The sequence below is a fragment of the Plectrocnemia conspersa genome, unplaced genomic scaffold, assembly GCF_051122295.1.
Source record: "Plectrocnemia conspersa isolate PC_06_02 unplaced genomic scaffold, ASM5112229v1 ptg000009l, whole genome shotgun sequence".
In the NCBI taxonomy this organism is placed as follows: domain Eukaryota; kingdom Metazoa; phylum Arthropoda; class Insecta; order Trichoptera; family Polycentropodidae; genus Plectrocnemia; species Plectrocnemia conspersa.
In genome coordinates, this window is record NW_028277173.1 from 8922854 (window position 1) to 8944609 (window position 21756).

At 29.6% G+C, this 21756-nt stretch overlaps 1 protein-coding gene across 1 annotated transcript in view; it reads right to left on the reverse strand.

Annotated features, from left to right (window-relative positions):
* LOC148231852 (G protein-coupled receptor moody) overlaps positions 1 to 21756 on the reverse strand; it is a 50331-nt gene that overhangs the window by 24232 nt on the left and 4343 nt on the right. The window contains exon 2 of the mRNA XM_088193076.1: positions 21093 to 21652. Coding sequence (XP_088049202.1) covers positions 21093 to 21350 — 258 coding nt within the window. The 5' untranslated portion in view covers positions 21351 to 21652. The remainder of the gene's footprint in view (positions 1 to 21092; positions 21653 to 21756) is intronic.

Genomic DNA, 21756 nt, shown 5'->3' on the forward strand with positions numbered 1-21756 from the left:
TAAAATATTTCAACACTGAAATATTTTACTCTCGATAATTTTGAAATTGAATTTTTTTTTTCATATTATTTATTTTTCATTAATAATATATTATTATTGTAGAAACGACCGTAAAGCAGCCCCCACAAATAAAAACTTTTTTTAAGTCAAAACTTATTTCGAGTGTAAAACTTAAAGTGTCATTTTAAAACACATTTACAATAAATAACACATCTTTAAATTTCTAAGATTTACTTAAATTAAAATGAGCATATAACATAATGCATTTTGAAGTTTTAAAATTTTAAAATTTTCTTGCATTTTAACCATTTATTTATTAACCAAAATGTTGATAGCGCGAATTTTTTTCGAAATGTATAAATTTTGTATCACTAAAATACAATTCAAATATTTAAAAATCATGACGACGGCTTTTCGTCAACCACTCACCAATTTATACTCGGAATGAAACACCCAAACCTAGCTATTATATTTAGTAAATTAGATACTACTTATTACATGCTTTTATTTTACAAATTATCAATATAAAAAATATCATAATAATTGGACAAAAAAGGTAATAAAACAAAGGGTAAAAAATAAAAAATATAAAGGAAATAGATTTAATGTCTATGTAGTTGTCTCATTATTAGATACTTTTACTTTTTTTTAAAAAATATATTCTTTCTATGATTTTGTCCAGTGTTGGGCCCTTCAAGGAAAACGGGCCCCGGGCATTTGCTACCTCCCCTCCTCTCGGCAGGCTTGACTGCGACTTTATGCACGATTTGGCACCCTTTTTTATGAATAGGGGTGACTTTTATGCATTTCAAAAGACGAAGAAATGATGACGTCTTGAGAATTAGATCAAATATACGTTTTAGAGGAGCAGCGTGACTGGTTTCGCAACCCTTTGAAATTAAATGGAAACCAGATTAGGCCCAACTTCGTAAATAATAATGCATTGGAGTGGCACTTTAATGGTTACAAAAGAAGTACTACAATTAATATGGTTATTGTTTATTTATAGCAAAAGATGCAGTGCTATTTAAAAAATATTATTAATTAATATAAATTAAAATATAAAGTAGTAATAGTAGTGCTTTATTATGTAGAATTATAATAACACTACAGATATTATTATTTTTAAGAACAGGTATTATAATTCTATAATTGATGACATAATTTTCATAGCAGAAAATCTAAATTATTATTATTTGAACACTATATTATTGAACACTATATTATAAAATAAGTTTTCCTACTAAAGTATCTAACTAAAGTTCCCAGTTTTAATGCTTTGGGCTAGCAATCGTCTATCATGATACACCGGTGTATTTACAATAATAATAATAATAATTATTTTCAGACACCGTGTAGTTTGCGTGGATTTGCTTAATATTTATGTCTCGCAATTTTCCCGCAAGACACATCCATTCGGCGAGAGCACGTCGCGATCTCCGTCCAGACGGAACCATATAAATGTTTTTCCGGAAGCGAAACTCAGCGGTCGCTAATGTTACCAAACGGAGATTTTCATCTCGGCGGGAAAAGCCAGCGTTATTAATTGTCTGGCCGGGGATCGTTCCGGAACGGCGACATCCATCAGCCAGAACCCCGCATAGTGGTAAACGACCATGAAAAAACGAACACCACTCGGCATAATCAAAGCGATGACAAGTTTATTGCTAGGCGTATATCACGTGCATGTTAATTCATTTACAACGGTTTGCCTATACGGTTCAATAGTCTATCTACAGAGCTAAATTCATTTGAATATAACCAGAGATTTCATTGTGAGATATGATATTTGCCTAAAAGTAGAAAATGATCACTTAATTAATAAAATAAAACTACCCTTGATAAAAATATTTAAAAAAATAATTTCTGTGCATTTAAAAGAAAGCGAAAATCAAATATATGCGCTAATTTTAATACATATAAAAAAGGTACAGACCTTTTAATGTTAGATATAGAAAAAGCCTTCGACACGGTATGGCATGACGGTTTGATTGCCAAACTATACAAATACAAAACCCCCAAAAATATGCGGCGTTTAATACGTTCATAGCTGAGAAGAAAAGGCTATGTTGTTTCAATAAATATTGAACATTCGATACTAAGAAAAATTTCAGCTATAGTTCTTTAGGAAAGTTTACTCTGGGATTTTCTCTGTAACTGTTATACGAACGATAGCCCAATTTTTAGCCGCCATTGTACAGAAGCAATCATTATTTTTTAATAAATCTAAAATTATCAATAAAAATATATATGCGCATTAAATATTACTTATATATATATTTTATTAATATAGTAGTTAATATTTACTGCAGAAAAAGCAACGTTTTATTATCATATCGTTTGTGGAAAGGTGTTTACCGTCTGTTTTTGAAGTTTCCATTATACGCGCTGTGAAAAATGATTAGTTAAAGTTAACTGATTACCTAGCAGTCGGTGCGGCGGTTCAAAAGTGTAAAGTCACGTTTGCGGTCTCGAGGTAAAAATAATTTATCGCCAAAGGTGTTGCTTCTATATTACAATACTATACATAGAATTAGGTTCATATCATACCATAAATGGTAAATTTCCAATTTGCTGACTCGATCATAAAGGAATAAATTGTTTCATGATTCTGCATAGTATGTGGTAGTTAATATTTTACGATACAACAAAGTGGTTATCAGCAAAGTAACAATCTGAGTTTTAAATAAAAACTATTTTTAAATTTACATTCTGCAATAACAATCTATGGGTTACAGCTATTATTGATTCATGAATATCTTGTACAATACATATTAGGATATACATATATTTGAATCAATAATACAAGAGTAGCTGATTTATGCTGACTTATTCAATTATGAAATTTATGAGCAAATAATTTATTGGAATGCCACGATAACAGGATTAATTAAATTAATTGGTTTTACTTTTTCGTTGGTAAAAAAACTTGTTTTCATTAAATACGATTTAAATATTATTTTGCATAGGTTATATAACAAATTTAAGAAAAATGGAATTAGGTTCAACGTTAAAAATTAATCTAATTTGAAACATTAAATTTAAAAATAGGTTAAAAAAATCAGAACGAAACAATAATAATCCGGTATTCGTACACTCGCTAGCTTCGGTACCTCACGATAGTGATATACCGACAGCTAATTTTAAATAAATAGCTTTAATATAAAAAAAATAACTAAATATTATAATTAAAATACATGAATTTTAAAAGTAATATAAAATCAGAGATTTGTTTTTATGATTCCGACTTTATAGTTGCACATGTCATTCTGGCTGCCATTTCTAGGTCAACTGTGTTATTTTCAACTTTTAAGTTAAAAGTTTGAAGTTGAGCTGAACAGCGATGTGCTGACGAGCGATTACGTGCTACTGTAATACGATACTAAGAAGTCAAGTATTGAAATAAATTTCTAATAACTGGATAAAAAAAAATAGTGGAGAATAAGTTTAATTTCATTCTGGGCGAAGCTGAGTAATAAAGCTAGCTTGCATATATGTATGAATTAAAAATGTAATAGTATACTGATATTCAATATTCTTTCCATTCGTAAATAATATCAATCTGAAAACAGTATGTGTCAATAGGTAAAGCTTTTAATTATCAATGAATGATTGAAATGGAATTCCTCAAGAATAATTGGATTATCAACAGTACCTTTCAGTATTTTGAAGAATTGCTTAGCGACATACAACTTTTTACGAAAACTAAGCAAATCTTATCCCAACGTTCATAAAAGAGATGCGCAGTGACACAATAATGAGTAATAATTTAATAGCAGCATATAAAGGTATCGTAAGAACCTTTTATAAATAATTTAAATTAAGAGAGGGAGTATTTGAGGACTTAGATATTTTAAATTATAGATCTCGGTTCAAGAATGCTGCAAATTAAAGTGTTATAGACGACATAAATAATTTATGGATCGTCAAAGCGAAACACGTTTCTCATTAAATTTTTAAGCAGCAATATTTTTCGTACAAATCGCTTACGTATAGAGAGATCTCCACTTACTTTCTGAAAGTTTCCGTAGACAAAACATTTCCATTAAGATCGTAGAAATAATCTGATGGGAAATGCGTTTAAGAAAATGACTAATTTGCTATTTTTGACACTAAAGAGCAGACGTTTTACGGATAATCTAAATCACTTAATAGAGAAAAAGAGTCAAACAAAAACAAATTTAAGCTGCAGCATACAAAAAAAAACTTGAATTTTCAATTCCGAGAGCGTAGGGTCCAGGTTGCACCCTTGAGAAACCCCCAAAGGGGTAAAATATTCTTTTGAAAATCAGCCGCTATTTGTTACAAAATGAACACGATCGTTTAAATAACTCGGGAATAATAGCTTTAGATATTCTGAGCAACCGAGTTTCGACAATTACTATACTAATAACCCAAGACATTCTTTGTCAAAGGCTTTTTCAAAATCAGTATTTACAACGTCTACTTATATTTCCCCATTAATATATTTTATCACTGTTTTGTGACCGTGGAACTAAATTCGGTGTGACGAAATACATGCTGTTGGTCTTTCACAAAATTTGCTGAAAGACATTAGGGGAGTATATATATATAAAATAATTTAGCAAGAGTTGACAACACTGATATAAATGACTGATCTACAGTCTTTAATAAACAATTTGTCACATATTTTATGAATTAAGGTCACTTTTATCTATTTTTACACATTTCAATTAGTTAAAAAATACACTTTAAAAAGACACAGCGAGACTTTGCAACCTGAAAATTTAAACCGTGAATTAAATCAGACCCAAAAGAACTTGTCTTTACGATCTAAATGCGTAGTTTCCTTGATGGGCAATACTGAAGAGCAAGTACAAGAAAAAGGAAGTGACTATGCGGAAGGTGAAAAATATTACTCTAAAATAACACTCATTTACATGTCCTATCAACACTTAAATGACCAACATGCATGGCTGTTATTAGTTAGACCACAATATAAAAAATATAGATCATCAATATTACAGAAAAAAAAATATATATTTTAACGCTATTATAAACCAATTAATGTATAATATGTCTTGGTTTGTTACATTGTACAACCTCAAATACAATACAATCAAAATAAAGCTTTAAATATGTTCAATTTATATAAGCACCGCAAATATTGACAAATCAATTCACAATAGCCTCCCAGCTTTGTCTCGGCTTTAACTGATTAATATCCAGAGGTTTGTTAATTTTAAAACACAGCAGCAGTTGATTAACGTGTCAAGTCACTTTAAGACAAAAGCCATTTCTCTTATCTAAAAACAGATTTACATGCAACCACAGTTAAAAAATTAGCTAATATTCTATATTTATTTTTCGACAAAGTCACTATGTATAATAATGTCTAATAATCAGATTTAAAATCGTTTAAAAATAAACGGAATTTTCCACTAATTTATTTATCATGAACATCATCATGAAATAAATCCATGACAGTAGTTTTTTAATTTTTTTAATTTAGCAGTAGTTTCTATTTTAGAATCGAAAAAAACGATCAATATACTACGTTACGAAAACAGTTTTGCGAACCTAGTAAAAAATCGCTACCGCCTTTACTTTACGAATACATTTAGTATAAGGTAAATGGAGGTTTCACTGGTAGTAAAAAAGGCGATGGATAATCATCTCTCATTAGCATCTCTATTTACAATTAAACTGTTAGGGGATGTTGAGTGTGAAGCTGTCCAGATGTCGGGCCGCAAATTATGGCCGTCGTTAAGCCCGGCGTTGTGTGGCCTGCGAAACCTCTCTCGGGGCCAGAAAACTCCTCAGGTGACGAGAGGGACGAATATCTTTTGTTAATTGAAAGTGTTTTTCTAAATTAACGACATCTGCCGCGTCGGGGGAAATTTGCATAATTGGTCCAGCTCTGTACAGTCGACGGCAACAATTGTGTTTGTGAGACACTAATACAATTTTGTTCCAACTGCATACGTTTAATTAAAAAAAAAACCTTATCTGGGACGTCTTTTTGTAAAAGAATAATAACCGTTGAATAATATACGATTAGCTATCATTAAAATATTTCCGTAATAACATATATTAACAACGTTTAAAAAAAGTAAAAACTTAGATTACCACACAAAAGGAAACCGAATATCTTTTATTATATAATAATAATAGGCACGCTTGTTCAATATAGAATTACGTTTATGTCAAAACAATATTTGCTACATTTCCTACTGTTTTACAAGAGTTAAATAATAAAAAAAAACACAACACTGTTCACGTTAATCCAATTTTCTTTGTCGTCTCCTTTAGTTTCACATCTGTCAAGGGTGATTACCACAACTAGCTCGAACGTATTTTTCATTTGAAAACACACGAGGAAAATGTCTTTCTTAATGTTTTATTAGCACGTCACATTTAGCGAAAATTAAACGTTGTAAACGTCAATTAAAACTTTGAAGTGCAAAGTGCAAGCGTCTCTTTAAAAACTTTATTATTTTTGTACTCTCTCCTCTTTTTATCCATTTTTTCTTTTCTGCTCTTCAAACCAACGTGTACTCATAACAAACCATTCTCTATATTTCATTTTATGAATATATATTATATATTTCCATTTTACACAGCGAACGGTAAAATGACGTGTTTTATTTTTTTCTCGTTTTCTTCACCCGTGTCAGAGTTCAAAGCTCACAAACATTCATTGCCACTCACTATGACTTCCAACTTAAACCGAGCTAGGTCCTAGAGCAACGTTTGTTAATCGCTCACATTTTCAGGAATTCTGAAAATTCAATTTGGTCCTTTGACGTAATTGTCATATCAAGTGTTTTGACGTACCTCATGTTGTAATGAAAATTACCGAATTAATTGATTTACGACAATGCACCCTGAACAAAGAAAATATAAAATGTATAAATTAGATACATTTATATAGAATAATTATGAGAACAATTTTAATAATTGAGTGGCACACAAAAATGTGACACTTGTAATTTTCTAAAATAACTAGATTGTGAACCAGTGATTTAAATAAGTATTTTTTCCAAGCTTACTCGTCGACGCGACTCGAGGAAATCATATCTCAGCAAGTGTTTTGGAGGAAATAAAATAAACATAATATTTATATTTCTTTATGCACAAGTATCTATGGGGCCCTATTTAGACATTTTCTATTTTAAGTGAGTCAGTTGCATTATTTTGCAAATACACTAGAAAAGCATCGAGGGTATTAGGTGATTTTACAAGGCATAAAGTGCCCTTGAGCTACTCAACGTATCGCAATATAAATCTTTAAGGCTTTATATATGCTGATAGAATCTGTGGTTCCCTTGAAATAGGAAACGCAAATCGTTTAACACTTATGTGCGATGAAGAACATTGTTATCCATTTTATAATAAAAATTAAGTTGTGTTTTTTCTCTAGATTATGTCATATAATGACATTGTTTAATGCTAAATTCTAATTTAAAAACGAATGTCGTTTTTTAACGAAACTAAAAAATCACTTTTAATTGATTTATTTTTATTTCAGTGATTCTTAACATATATTTTTTCTAAATATAATGGCGAATCGACTCATACAGCGGAAAAAACTTTTTTGACGCGCACTGTACGACGTCTCTACGGATGCGTATTATCAATTAGAGTATGCGTGGTGCGAAAACGATCCATGGTTATTCGAATTACTCACTCAAATGTACGTTTATGTCGACCGTAAAATAAACGTAGCGCACGGTAAGTTTGCGAACAGAACCATGATTCTAGAAATAAATTTGCACAATTTGCAAGTGTTGTTCTGGCGTAACGAAAAAGTGTTGCCAATTCGAAAAGCAAACATTAAAAAACATTTTTGGATTTGATTCAAAATTTTACGATAACGTGGATTTGATTCAAAATTTTACGATAGCCCCATTTTCTATTTTTTTTTTGATAATCAAACATAACTTAATATAAACTCGCTCTTTTAAAGCCACTTATTTACATTAGTGTAAACGATAATTTTTATTGTTGATTTTTCTTGATGCTTTAAACCAATGATTTACATTGGTTCAAAGCTCAAAAACTCATACATATTATACATGTGGCTAAACTAAAAATAAAAATAACAATGAAATCTTTTTTTAGTTTACGGCCGCAAATATGACTTTATAGGCCGTAAAGGGCATCCGGAGGCGTTTAAAACATCGCGTCGTATAAAAATATTTATAGGAAACGTTCAATAATATATATGCGAACAAACGTAAACGTGAGAGAGCAAAGAGCTTAAATATACATATTTTTTTCTGTAACTCAACCGACTCAAAGTCATACTGCCGACGAGCTTTCAAAGTCGAATTGTCAGATGCACGTAGCAGCACAGCGAAAGCTGTGGAAGTACAGGCAACACGTGTCCAAATAAAACTGCAAAGTTGGGGTTAAATGATAAAAAAAAATACATGGAGAGACAGACGTTTTGGTAGACGATGTAAATTTTACAAAATGAATGCACGCGCGACTCGCATATAAATCGCAAGCTCAACTTTATTGGCTGCGCCTTATGAATAATGGCACCTTACTTTTGTGTCGTATTAGATTTGAAGTTTAGGTTTGTTCTTTTTTTATAATTATTTCAAGTATATAAGAACATAAATAAGACTGTGGAATATATCCTAAATATGGCTTGTTTCAGATATTTTACATTCAATAGCTGAGATTATTTTATTTTATTTTAGATTATTTTATTTTACATACTAATATAATCTCAAATCAAACATACGGTCATATATAATATATACATAATTTTCCATACATATTCTCTTTAACAGACATTCCACGATACCGCCCTTTTGCAACTTCAAAAAGTGTTTTATTGAATAGGCGCTATGCCGAGAATAAAATAAATTGTCCCAACGTTTCTAGAAAAAAGGCACTAGGATACAAATACGGATACGACCCATATTTCATCTTGTAGATATTTCTCAGTAATTTTATTTGAATTATTTTCATTACAAGAAGTATTTCGCTGCTCCTGGATTCCAGATAATGGAACCATATTTGAGGACACTAAGAACTCGTACAGAATGTGAATTGGTAATATATTAGTAAGATTAGTCTTCTGAGAAGTGATAATTGTTTTTTGCGCTCTCCTATTGACCAAAATTCGGTTTGAAAATACTTATCAGCCCTCTTATATTAGAAGTCTATAGTAATATCGGTAAATCATCTCATATCATATTTTTAAAACACAGTGAAATATCGATATGCGGACAAACTATGGAGCAATATGTCTGTCTGTACTTATATGTTCGCTTATTTCCCCTGAGAGACGAATTGGCTTAGTTTGTATTTTGGACTTGACCTAATGAAAGTTCTAAAACTAAAATTAGTTTTAGAACTTTCATGAGGTTAGGTTTGGGTTTGAACAACAAATGGACGTTTCGCAACTGCCAAATTGAGCTTCATAGACATTTTAGGGCAGCGTATTAGCGCCCATCAGTTAAATTGTATTTTCGTTAGTAGAAATATATATCTACTAATAAAAATGTATTTGGACTTAACTAGTGAAAATATACCTTTACCAAAAAATACGCATTCACTCTATAATTTATTGTATACATCGGATGAAAATAAATAATGATAAGTTGGTGAATATATATGTATATTACTACATATAATTTTACTAGCACCTGATAGATAATTTATATTTTTACTAGTAAAAATATATATCTACTGGTGAAAATGTATACCAATATGATTTACTGGAATGACAAATTTAAAAAAATACTTTCGGGATAGATTCAAGACTGTATTTTCTAGATATTCGATCTGAAAATTCAGATACTACTAATTTACATTTGTTGAATAATTTATAATATTTTTAAACGATGAAAAAGCAATCAAGTCAGCAATAATTTGCAAGCAAAAAGAACCCGCGTCAAAAAACTTCAATCTGTCCCTTTGAATAATAATGTTTATTGTGAAAGTACTACATAAAAAATGTGTGCTTTTGAAGGCAATGTTCCGCTCCTTTTATTTATTGTATAATATGTATAAAAAAAGGCTATTGGAACTTATACATCAGAATATAGGTACATCCTAAACAACTGTAATTTAGTTCAGCTTCATTATTTGAGGTCGAGTTTTACATTTATTATAAATATTGAATCGGCCCCTTAAGAAGAACGGGCCCCGGGAATTAATGTTTTAAAATATCAATGATATCTGGGAGATCAGAATTAGTGAAATTTACATAATTATAATTTCGATCGATTATCATAAATTAGATTTTCCTAGTCTCACGAATTAATAAAAACCAAGCTAAATCGTAAATTTAGGTAAAGAAAATTCTTTAATAATGAGCTACTTCAGCTCATAGAATATTCAGAAAAAAATGAGCTTCTCAAAACCGTAATTCATGGCAAAAGTGTTGCCTTTGTTTATAGGAGTATATAAACTTTACACATACACTATGTATTGTATTATATAAACACGTAGAAATATGAAAGTAACCCAAAGTGTTAAACATATGTATATTTAATAAACAGTACATAATTTAATAAAGATTAGATAATTATTTTTTTAATTTTATTATATATTAGGAGAAAAATAAATTTCAGTTTATTAACACTAAATTTATGTATTGTTTTTTTAGTAAGTACGATACTAATATAAAATATGATTTAATAACAAAACAGTACCTAGTATATTCGCAAATATTATTAAGGAATAAATAATTTATAGAGGATGCAAAAAAATTAAAGCAAGCAGTACAAAAATTATGTTAAATGGCAGTTGAAAATTTGACATGAAAAAGACATTTGAACAGAAAATGAAAATTATATGCCAGTTTAATTCACATTTTAATACAAAATGGTATGTCATGTAAAACGCTGATATATTGAATTAGATTAAGGCGTTCAGAAGAGGATTATAGTAAAATATAAAAAAACAAGATAAAAAATGTGTAACATGTCACTTTTTAAGTGCAATGTAAAAGCAGATGTGTTTTTTAAATTAAATATATCCGGATGCAATATTCCAAAGTGAAACGCTAATTGATCGTTGGCGTGTTTACATTTTTTATTTGTTACATGAGATTGTGTAGCAGGCAATGGGAACCATAACATCTGTAACCAAAAAATAACAAGAGAAGTATAGTATAATATATTATTATACTTTTGTATTACCACATTTACAATGTTATTTTTATGATTTTGATTGATTATAATAAAGTAGTTAATTAATTATTGTAAGTTGTGTAATATTTCGTATTTATTTTGAGCATATCTAACACGTTTGTTACACAGTTGATTGATATGGGATGTATTATGTGCTGTGTAGGAACTATATTAAAGTTTTCCTCTTTTGACAGACCCATCCGCCCATATATGTACATATTTACCCATCAAATTATATCTATTATAATAAAGTAGGTTTTATAAAATTAATTAAATAATAATACATTTTAACAACCACAGTGATAATTATAATATACACTGTTAATTAGGATTCCCCTATGTGGTTATTCCCGGTTTATTATCTTCGGTTAATTAACTAATTTGTCCGGCAGAACCAAGTGGAAGACCATATATTATGTTTAACCTCATGAATACTTATTAAACGATACAATTATTAAAACGTTTAATCCTTGAACAATTTGCAAGATACGTAAAAATAGCATATTATGCAAACTTGTTGGGAGGGCCGGGCCATACAGTGGGTCAAAATACTAGTCTTGGTGAACATTATATTTTAAACTTCACTTTGGTTCTATATGTATAAAACATAAATTCAATAGTAATTTAATGTATGAACAGTTTTTCTAAATATTAGACAATATGCATATATAAAAAATATATTTTTCAACTAAGCATGTTAATATTTTTTATTATGACAAATTAATATTATCAATTGAAAAAGTTTAAGTGTATTAATATTTATTAATTAAAAAATAAAATAGGTAAAATATGGCAAAATTCTGTAATGAACTTAAAGCAGGAATAAATAACGTTCATTATAAAGACAAGTATGAATTAAAAATCGTTTTGATATGATATGTCAATATAGAGAACTATTCTTTGTGAAGTAGTTTAAGATGCATTATGACAATAAGATCAATAAAACAAATAAAATATAAATAAAGGGATAATCCAGATAATCTTTGTATATTATATAACAATTTATATGCAATTATAAATAACTTTTATATGCACATTTTCTATTTTATATATACATTTTTCAAGTCTAAAGTAACTGAGAAAAAATATTTGAAACAATATTTATTTAACTTGAACTTTTATTTCTCTGCTTTGGATTTGAAGCTTTTTAACTCTCTAAAGGTTATATTTTTTTATTGTGAAATATATTTATTTAATATAAAATGTGTTTCAACTCAATTTTTTTCCCAGCACTTACAAAATATTCCTTTTGATATAAACCGAAATATTCCATCGTTGGTCCATAATTTATTTTCAAGACTCCTCCAAAGCACCTCTTTGGCGTGCGACATTGCTATGATTTAGTGAGATCGAAGTGTGTACACAATCCGTGCAGGTGAGCTTAAAATACTATAGAATACCTTTCTAAAATTTATGTTAGAAATAAAAAATATTAGGGGTATTATTCGCACATATAATAAAACGCGTTGTCGTCGAGAGGCTTGTTTCGGCCACCTACGTAAATGGACCCTGGCCGATGGTCGGTATTAGGGGGTACCATTATGCAAATCTACTGTACGTGCCTCATTTAAATAATCCTTCCTTAATGTTATTGTCAAAATAAGCCACAATTTATACCTCATTTGCCACAACCACAGGCAACGCGCAGTGGGACAAAATCATATATAAAAAGTGGTTTAATGGTAAATTTTATTCACCGCTTTAACATTTACTTCTATCTAAATATGATATATTATATAAGAAGAAATTAAGTTTATATAAAATAAGTTGTCTCATATTTAGGCATCTTTCTTTATTTTTTTAAACTATCGTTGAAAACTAATACTTATCCCGATGTATGAAAAATTACGAATCTAACTTCAATACGTAAAAAGGGGAACAAAGCAGTGTTAGAGAATTATAGGTCTGTACTGATTTTATCAGCATTGTTCAAAGCATTCGAAATCATCCTTTTGGATCTTCTGGTCCAATATAAAAATATGTCAATAGCGGCATTTAGAATTTAACATTAATTTTTGATTATAGCCCATATTACTAATGGGTAGATTGCAACTTTACTTTTCGCCAAAAAACAATAACATTGATTCTCAATGTAAGCATTAAGCTTGTTTTTTGATATCAGTACATTAATATTTATTGCAAACTAATGCAATGCAAAGAATATTTTATATATGTTTGCGAAAATACATTATTTTAATCTTACTTTTTGTATGTTTCATACGGAAAAAAATAAACGTACTCTCCAAAAGAGATGTCATATACAGGAAATATTTTTAGAGTGCAGGGAATTTTTCATTATGCAGTTTTAAACTTCTAATTTCAAAGTCATACATTATATCTGCAAGTTCGCAGAAAATGTGTTGATGATAATAAATTGCAAATATACTGAAATGCAGTTGCTGTTTTATGAAATTTTAAAATACACCATTTTCAAATTCAAGTTCAGGTTTTCCTTTTGAGTTCATGACTTAACCACTTTGTTGCAGTAAAGTACACAATATGTAAAATTACTTGAATCGTACATTTCAAATAGATTATTTTGAATTAAAAGAATAAGAGATGGAGTCCCACAAGGAAGTGTCCTAGGGCCGATACTCTATTTGTTATACACGTATGATTTGCCACACACAGTATGTCATAATTGCAACATTCGCGGATGATACAGATAATCATAAAATATAACTAATCAATTGAAAATTTTCGTAAAAAGTAACACTATCTTATTTGGAATACAGATAAACACATTAGCTAAGCACACACGCATAGATATGTCTGACGGACACCAGGACAGATCTGTCCGAGCTTCGCCACACATGCAAACTGTCTGAACTCGGACATAAGTCTTATTTACTCGTCCATTTAAAACGGCTATTCTATGGCTCTTTCAATAGGGCAAAAACTTGTCATAAAGTAATAAAAACTTAACACTAAAATCTTATTTTAGACGTTTACCGATGGCGGTAACTTCGGCGCAAAGTAATAAATGGCCCAGGTCATAAAATCATCGAAGGGACAAATTTTAACAAAAAATACTGTTAAATATCAGGTGCTCGGATCTGCCTGTCCATGTTTGAGCCGTTTGTTTTGAGCACGGACAGCGGATATACGACGGAAAGATTGTCTTTTCTCACCACACACGGTCGGATTTGTCCGCTAGGCACCCGCAACGGGCAGATCTGTTGGATATGCTCGCGCGTGTATGGCCAGCTATTAGCATTACATTGCACACTAAACTGCGGTGAAAGGAAAATATAAAAAAATAAAATAGAGTTGATATTACATATAGAAAGCTATATTAGCTTTTGGGAAAAAATCCAAACTATCAATATACAATAAAACAAAGATATACAATCAAATCCAGAAACCAGTTTGAAAAAACAATGCCACTTTAAAATGATTATTTTTTTTAAGGTTCTAATCTCGACTTATTCATATTTATTCGGTCTTGAAGTTATCTGTTATTTTAAATTATTATTTTTTTCCGATGATTTTAAGGTATTTATTAAGATTTATTTTATAAATTAGATATATCTTAAAGCAAAATTCAAATTAAATTTAATTATTACTTTATCGCATAGAAGTAGTAATTGATTTGTCTGTTCTATTTCAAGAGGATTACAGATTCCATTAGCACATATAAAACACGTGGAATAAAGCTTTAAATATGTTGGGATTTGTCTTGCGATACACGCATTAATCGAGGAGCGCAAGGGCACTGTGTACTATTGAGAATGCTTTGATATTTTGGTTGCCAAACAATGCAACCTACTTATTTTTTCTTAGATATATGTACATGAGCGAATATATTTTTAATACATTTTTTTCTATTGACCACAGTGTTCTTACAAGGTATGCTGCGATATGATTACCTCGAGTCGCGTCGACCAGTATACTTAAGAAAACACGTTTTTAAGTTAAGCTGAAAGGGTATATTAACAGTCCAAAGATTATATAATAAATTAGCTTTTCTGTAAAATTGGGTATGTAAATATTTCAGTAAAGTTCGTTACGGTAATTTTAAATGGCAATTGTTTAAAAATTGCTTAAATAAAACTCCGTTTCAATTAATTTAGAAAAAAATAAAGTTGTTCTATAACAATTTTCAATTATTTATATTTATTTAAAAACCAATGAAAGAAACCTAATTCTCGTTATGTAAGAATGTAAAGTCTGCTGCTTTAATTATATTTTCGCTAGCGTATGTATTTTTTTAAAGTCGACTGTATTTTAACGGTTGGGTGAAACACTATATACAATATTTTGCTATATTTGACATTGCCACATTGTGACATTTTAAATATATTACTTATACAAATAAAATGATTACATTTTTATATACGCCAAAAATATAATAAAATATAAAAAATAATCAAACGATATAGTACGAGCAACTTATAAAGAATGAAATGTATTATTTTATACAGATTACTTTGCATTTGCATTGATATGATATTTATTGTCGATAACATTCGTCTGCGAAACTCATCCTTTCTTTATAAGAATTTTACTATTTGATCGGCGAGATGAAAAAGATCATTTTGTATTTTTCCCAATACGTACTACACGCTAGTTTTTGGTGCTCTTGTACATTTTTCAAAGCAACGATTCAGAACCGTTTTTCTGTAAACACATGTATCACGGAGCCATTTCTAATCTAAATAAATATTAGCGAACCCCTCAGGGTAGTTTCGCTATTGGATTTTTTTTTACCTATATGAAATGTTTAGCTTTAATGTACGTCGGACGGGTTAAAATATACATAGCTTTAAATGTTTTTTTCATATGCAAATTGGTGATCGATTTCGTCGCGTTTATTTTCTCCGTGAAGTATCATAATGGATTACTTCAACGTAGCGTCGCGAAAAATATTTATATGACAATGTGATACTAGGAAGATATATGGCTTTTAGGGGGATAACGACAGAAATATTAAACACGTTGATATATTATACAAAATTGCATATTTCATATTATAAAATGTAATATAAAACTAAATAATGTGCTTCTGTAATATTTTTATCTTCGATCTAAAAATATTGTTTAAAATATCATATTACATATATGATTAATATGACGGGAGTGACAGAGCAATCGTAATCAGTAGTGAACACCATTGCTGTCGATAAGCTGTGTATTTGACACTGTGTTCGTTACGAGAGCTAACAGTGAAAATACGCTGCCATAGCGTGTGAGTAGATTTGTTTTGTTCTCGGCAAACATGCTGTGTCAACAGTTGTAAATATTGGGTTTAGGCATTTCAAAGACGGCAATTTCAATGTCAGGGATCGGACGAACTCTCGAGAGCCTTGAAAATTAAATGCTGATGATTTGCGAGCTCTGTTAGACATAGAATTTTGTAAGCCCATATATATATATATATATATATATATATATATATATATATATATATATATATATATATATATATATATATATATATATATATATATATATATATATATATATATATATGTTATAAATATGTAATTGTAATACTTATTACTATTAAACGATTATTTTTTTTAATTAAAATTAATATACAAGAGCAAAAGATACAGATTTTACTGATGTATTCTAAAATTTATTTTTATATAATTTTCTATAACTATTATACATGCAATGCATTTTATGAGCTACAGAAATTCACAGCTAAGATTTTTATTTTGAGTTGTTTCTGTACTGTGAAATTCTATTAAAATTAATATATATGAAATACTATTTATAATAAGAAAATCTACAATATATATTTTTTATTTTTATAACTAACTTTTTCAGGTGGTAGGTTACTTGTTATGTAACATAAACATTTATACAATAAGCTTGCAAGGGAATGAGGTAGAACATATTGGTTTTATTTATTTGCCTTCTACGAAAATAATTTAGCACAATCAATTTTTGGAGATTTTTTTATGATATTGTTTTTATTAGAACATAAGAATCAATATGTAGGTTATTGGAATTGTATTAAATGGCATCTAGAGACGATCTGTGGGGGTATTAAATCATCTACGTCAGTGATGGCGAATATTTTAGCTAGGTGTGTCAAAATTCTGAAAAAACCTAGCTTAACTAGGGTGCCTTATTACATCTAGAAAGATTCATAATCTTGTAAAAAAGATATATTTTTGATATATTTATCTATTGAATAGTAAAAATAATCAACTCTTTATATTAGTGATGTTTTTGTTGAATAAGGTCTCGCAGAAGTACGCAGATGAAAAATTGCGGGTAAAGACATCAATATCATTTTTGTAAATATCATAGTTATGTTATTTACTGCACGAGTTTACGAAAAAAAATCCTTACAAAACATTGAGACAGATTCATACACAAGCAAAAACTAATCGACATGAGATACAGCAACCAATCGCATCATGAAAACACCATATTACGACGACAATCTTACTTAAATTGTAAAATAAAACATATTTTTTGCAAAAAAATACTATTTCTTAGAAGAGTTTTGTAGAGAAAAGAAAGTTTTGGGGTTACTGGCGACAAAGAGACTATTCAATTTTTTCTGAAGTCGTAACAAAGGAGCATCTGTTGTAAAAACTGTATTTTTATAAAAAGTTTCGTGTTTCTCCCAATGAAAATAAATTTGTATTGTAGATTTGCGCATTTTTCTTTTTATTATCAAAATGATTCAAAGAAAAGAAACATATTTTTATGTTTTATCTGTTGAATAAATCTGGTAAAACAAGAATTTATTTATAGTAAATCTTATTTTACTGAAAAAAACTGTAACATGCATATTTTTCATTTTCAGGACGGTATATAGGTAAATTTATATACATAGTTTTTTTTTTAATATTATTACTTAAATTCTGTTATTATTTACTACGTATTATAACATTTAACATAAGATATATTTTGTTTTGGCGTGTCACATTTTCCATATATTTTATCCATTTCCTCTCGTTCTTGAAAGGCAATACAGGCCGAGATAAGGGCTCTTGAACGCTTCCGGCAGAACGCGATAGCGGTGTATTATTTTAGGCAAAACCATAACACCGCCTATTTGAAGCACAGATCCCCCTGTGCAATGAAAATGGGAAAATGATAGAGAAATATTGCTTCTGCACAACGCTAGAAAACTCCTGTTGCCATGGAATGTTTTCAGGTTTGGATGCATTTGCAAGATATACACAGACAACTTATACATTGTGTTTATGGGCGAAGAATGTTGGAAAATCACAATTGATGAAGATTGAATAGAATCTGAATGCTTTTTCACGGACCAGCCGACCGAGACTTTCGGAGACATCTTGATAAGGATTTTTATTTTGATCTCAGACTAGGGAATGCATTCTCTTAGATCTACGGCTGATACGTCAGGGATGGTATTTTAGTGAATGTATTGCACAGACGTGGCTAAATCTAAAAGCGCAATGGTTCGAGCGAACGAAAGCTGGAAACTCGGAGACACTTAAAAAATCTATAAAAGAGGATCGCGTTTAAGGGAGTGAATAAATTGCTTTAATAAATATCCTCAGTGTACACCTTTTTAAATTATGTTTATGTAGAGTGAATGAAATATTTTTAAAAATAAAAGCGGGCCCAGACACTGCAAACCATATTAATCACAGAGTTCACAGGTGTTGCTGTGGTAAATCCATCAATAAAATATAACTCATTTTGTCAGGTGTATTACATATATTTTATTATGAGTCATGTTCATATTTAAACTTTTTGACTATTTTTGTAAATAAATCCTTTAATAAATTGTGAAGAAACTTCACTTAAAACAATGCTATTAAACAATAAAGTTTCATGGTAGAGTTACATTTTCACTATCCCATACTGTTACGTGAAATAAATATTTTATTATTGAAACAGAATCTTTTGTTTAAATCTCTGCGACCATATCTTATTACTTTTTATCAAAAAGGGAAAAAGGATTCTTCGTACATAGGTATATCTTGACACAATATCAAGGAAAGAAATATTTTTTTCTTATCTACACATTTACCGACGGAATGTTTTATGTCTGGAATATCGCCGTGGAAATCCCGAGGTCGAACCAAATACAACTTTATATACCATATATTTTTTGATCTAGACTTGTTAAGATAGAAGTATAAAAATTCAACGGAAAATTGCGTTGGTGGTAAATTAATAGAAGGTATAAATACCGCAAATTGTCGGCTTAATAACTAACCACAAGTTTATATAATATAACTCATCATTAGACGCACAAAAGGATTGCAAATATTGTGAGTCATACATCCTACAAGATAAGGGAATAAACCTTATATTTAACGGCGGAAGTTTAACTGCGTATGTATAATATATTCTCAATTGAACCACAAAATGTGATAAGAAGTTATCGTTTATAAGAAAAAAAAAACTTTACTAAAAAATATAACTATATTTCCAAAATTTTTATTTTTTCTATACAAATTTACTATTATAAAATATAAAATAATAAGCACTTTACTATAATTTGAATTTAGTATATTATATGACAACAATTTATTTAAACAACAAGTAAACTAATTTTAATATACTTTATTCAATTACTTTAATATATATTATACATATGTACAATATATAAGTAGAGAATATTTAGCTACCACATGCTGAGCATTTTAACTACAGAGTTAAAAAGTTATTAACGACAATTACATGTTAAGTTAAAAGTTAAAACGTTATTCTGGTAGATGTGAAGTTAACAAAGACAAAAGTTTATTTAATTATGAGAAGTAACTTCTGTATAATATACATTGTAAATTATAAATTGCTAAATAGTATAAGTAGATATATTTATTATTAAAAAACAATAAAACTGCAATGTTGCTCTTGGGTTTATAAATAAAATTATATTGGCTTTGAATTAAAATATTTCAATAGTTCTGTTTTCACATCATCTGTATTTTGGATTTTTTCTCATCTAGAAAGTACTGTATGTATCGAAATAAAAGATTGTCAGAAGGAACAAAGCTGAAGAATAAGGTGGGTAAGATAAAACCTTCCATACAAGTTTTTATTCAGCTAATGGATAGTTTGAATATGATTTGTTTCCATTTATACGACCAGGACATCATCGTCTATCTTTTCTGGTCTCCCACATGGAAGTCTTTTCTTGATATCGTAATTTTTCAAACCATATTTGACATTTACGGGTATATAGAAAATCATGTACCACTTCATTTTTCTAAAAAAATCATATAACATGCAATTTTGTATTAACTGTTTACTTGGTAAATAATCTGCCACAGCAAATTTTATAAGCAAATTTAATTTTCAAATATTGGAATGTGAAGTGAAGAAGTGCACCAACACAGATTTGACAAAAAAGTACTAAAAAGTATCAGCGGCCAAAGCACGACTAAAAAGAAATAGGGGTTACCTAATATAAAAAAACATATTGTTTTCATGGAAGAGGAGGAGGATAAGCTCAACCACTTGCACAAAAAACTGAAACAAATAAAAATAAATACCAATTCGTCTCAAAGGTATTTATTTTTATTCATATTTCACGGATCACCTAATAGCGCATTCGTCCCGAGACGGTAGTCACTTGTAAGCATTTTGAAAAAACTACTCTTTGTTTGGAAAGGATGCGAGATAAACAATTCGTTCTATCTTGCGCTAAAAAGAGCATTGTTATGTTTAACACTTATTTATCGATCGCAGAAAGGTGCCACATTGCAGTTAAACTATTAAGGCGTAAACATATTTTGTGAGTATGTCTAAAAAGCGATGAAATTGACCCATTAACATCCTCATCTGCGATTCGTCAAAACCGTCTCCCATCAGCAATATAAAAGATGCGACATTTAATTAAAGAGAGGCAGATTGGCAGGCAAAAAGTGTAAGAGAGGCAGATTCATCACAAGATCACACCAGGACAGATATTTTACGGTTTATAAAGTATATTTATCTCGACTTCATAAGCCGAATAAGTTGTTTACATCAGGAAATGGTAACATAATTATAGGTTATAAATAATAATTTGTTTAAATTTCTTACCTTTTTGCACCTGGCCAAAGCAGCTATGGTGATGAGGTTGCCAGGTATGCCGACCATCATAAATATTATGCAACAGGCGGAGGCGAAGTGTAGCAGAGGAGTCGGATAGTCCACAAAGAGAGGAACCGATAGGTCCTCGTCAAATTCATGTTCGTAGAAGGATTCGTTGCTTCTATTGTTATTATTATAACCGTTGCTAATAACATAGCTATCAAAGTATTGCGTTGAAGCCGCAAACGACGGCCAAAGATCAGCCATTTTTATAATATTAATAAATATCACTATCAATATACACTTCCACACGATATGGTTATTACTTTTTTTGTTGTTATATTATTATAAACATATATAAATTTTATTTTCATATAAAAGTACTAGGTTTCACTTAATTATTTATTTACATTTGAACTTATTATTTCTTTGGTTTGGTTGATTGGTTATTGTTTATTTTTTTACGTAGGCAACACTGATAAGCGTTGCGCTTTTAATTGACAATTTTTCATTAAAGTAGATGGCAGTGTCTCCGCGTCGAACATTTGGTCAGGATCGTTCCGATCAATCTGAAAATAAAAAGAATTATTTAGTATAACTTGTTATTAGGCTTTTAATACCTGTGTTCCAGTGTTTTAGTCAATTTTTCAAAACATATATATTGTTATTGACA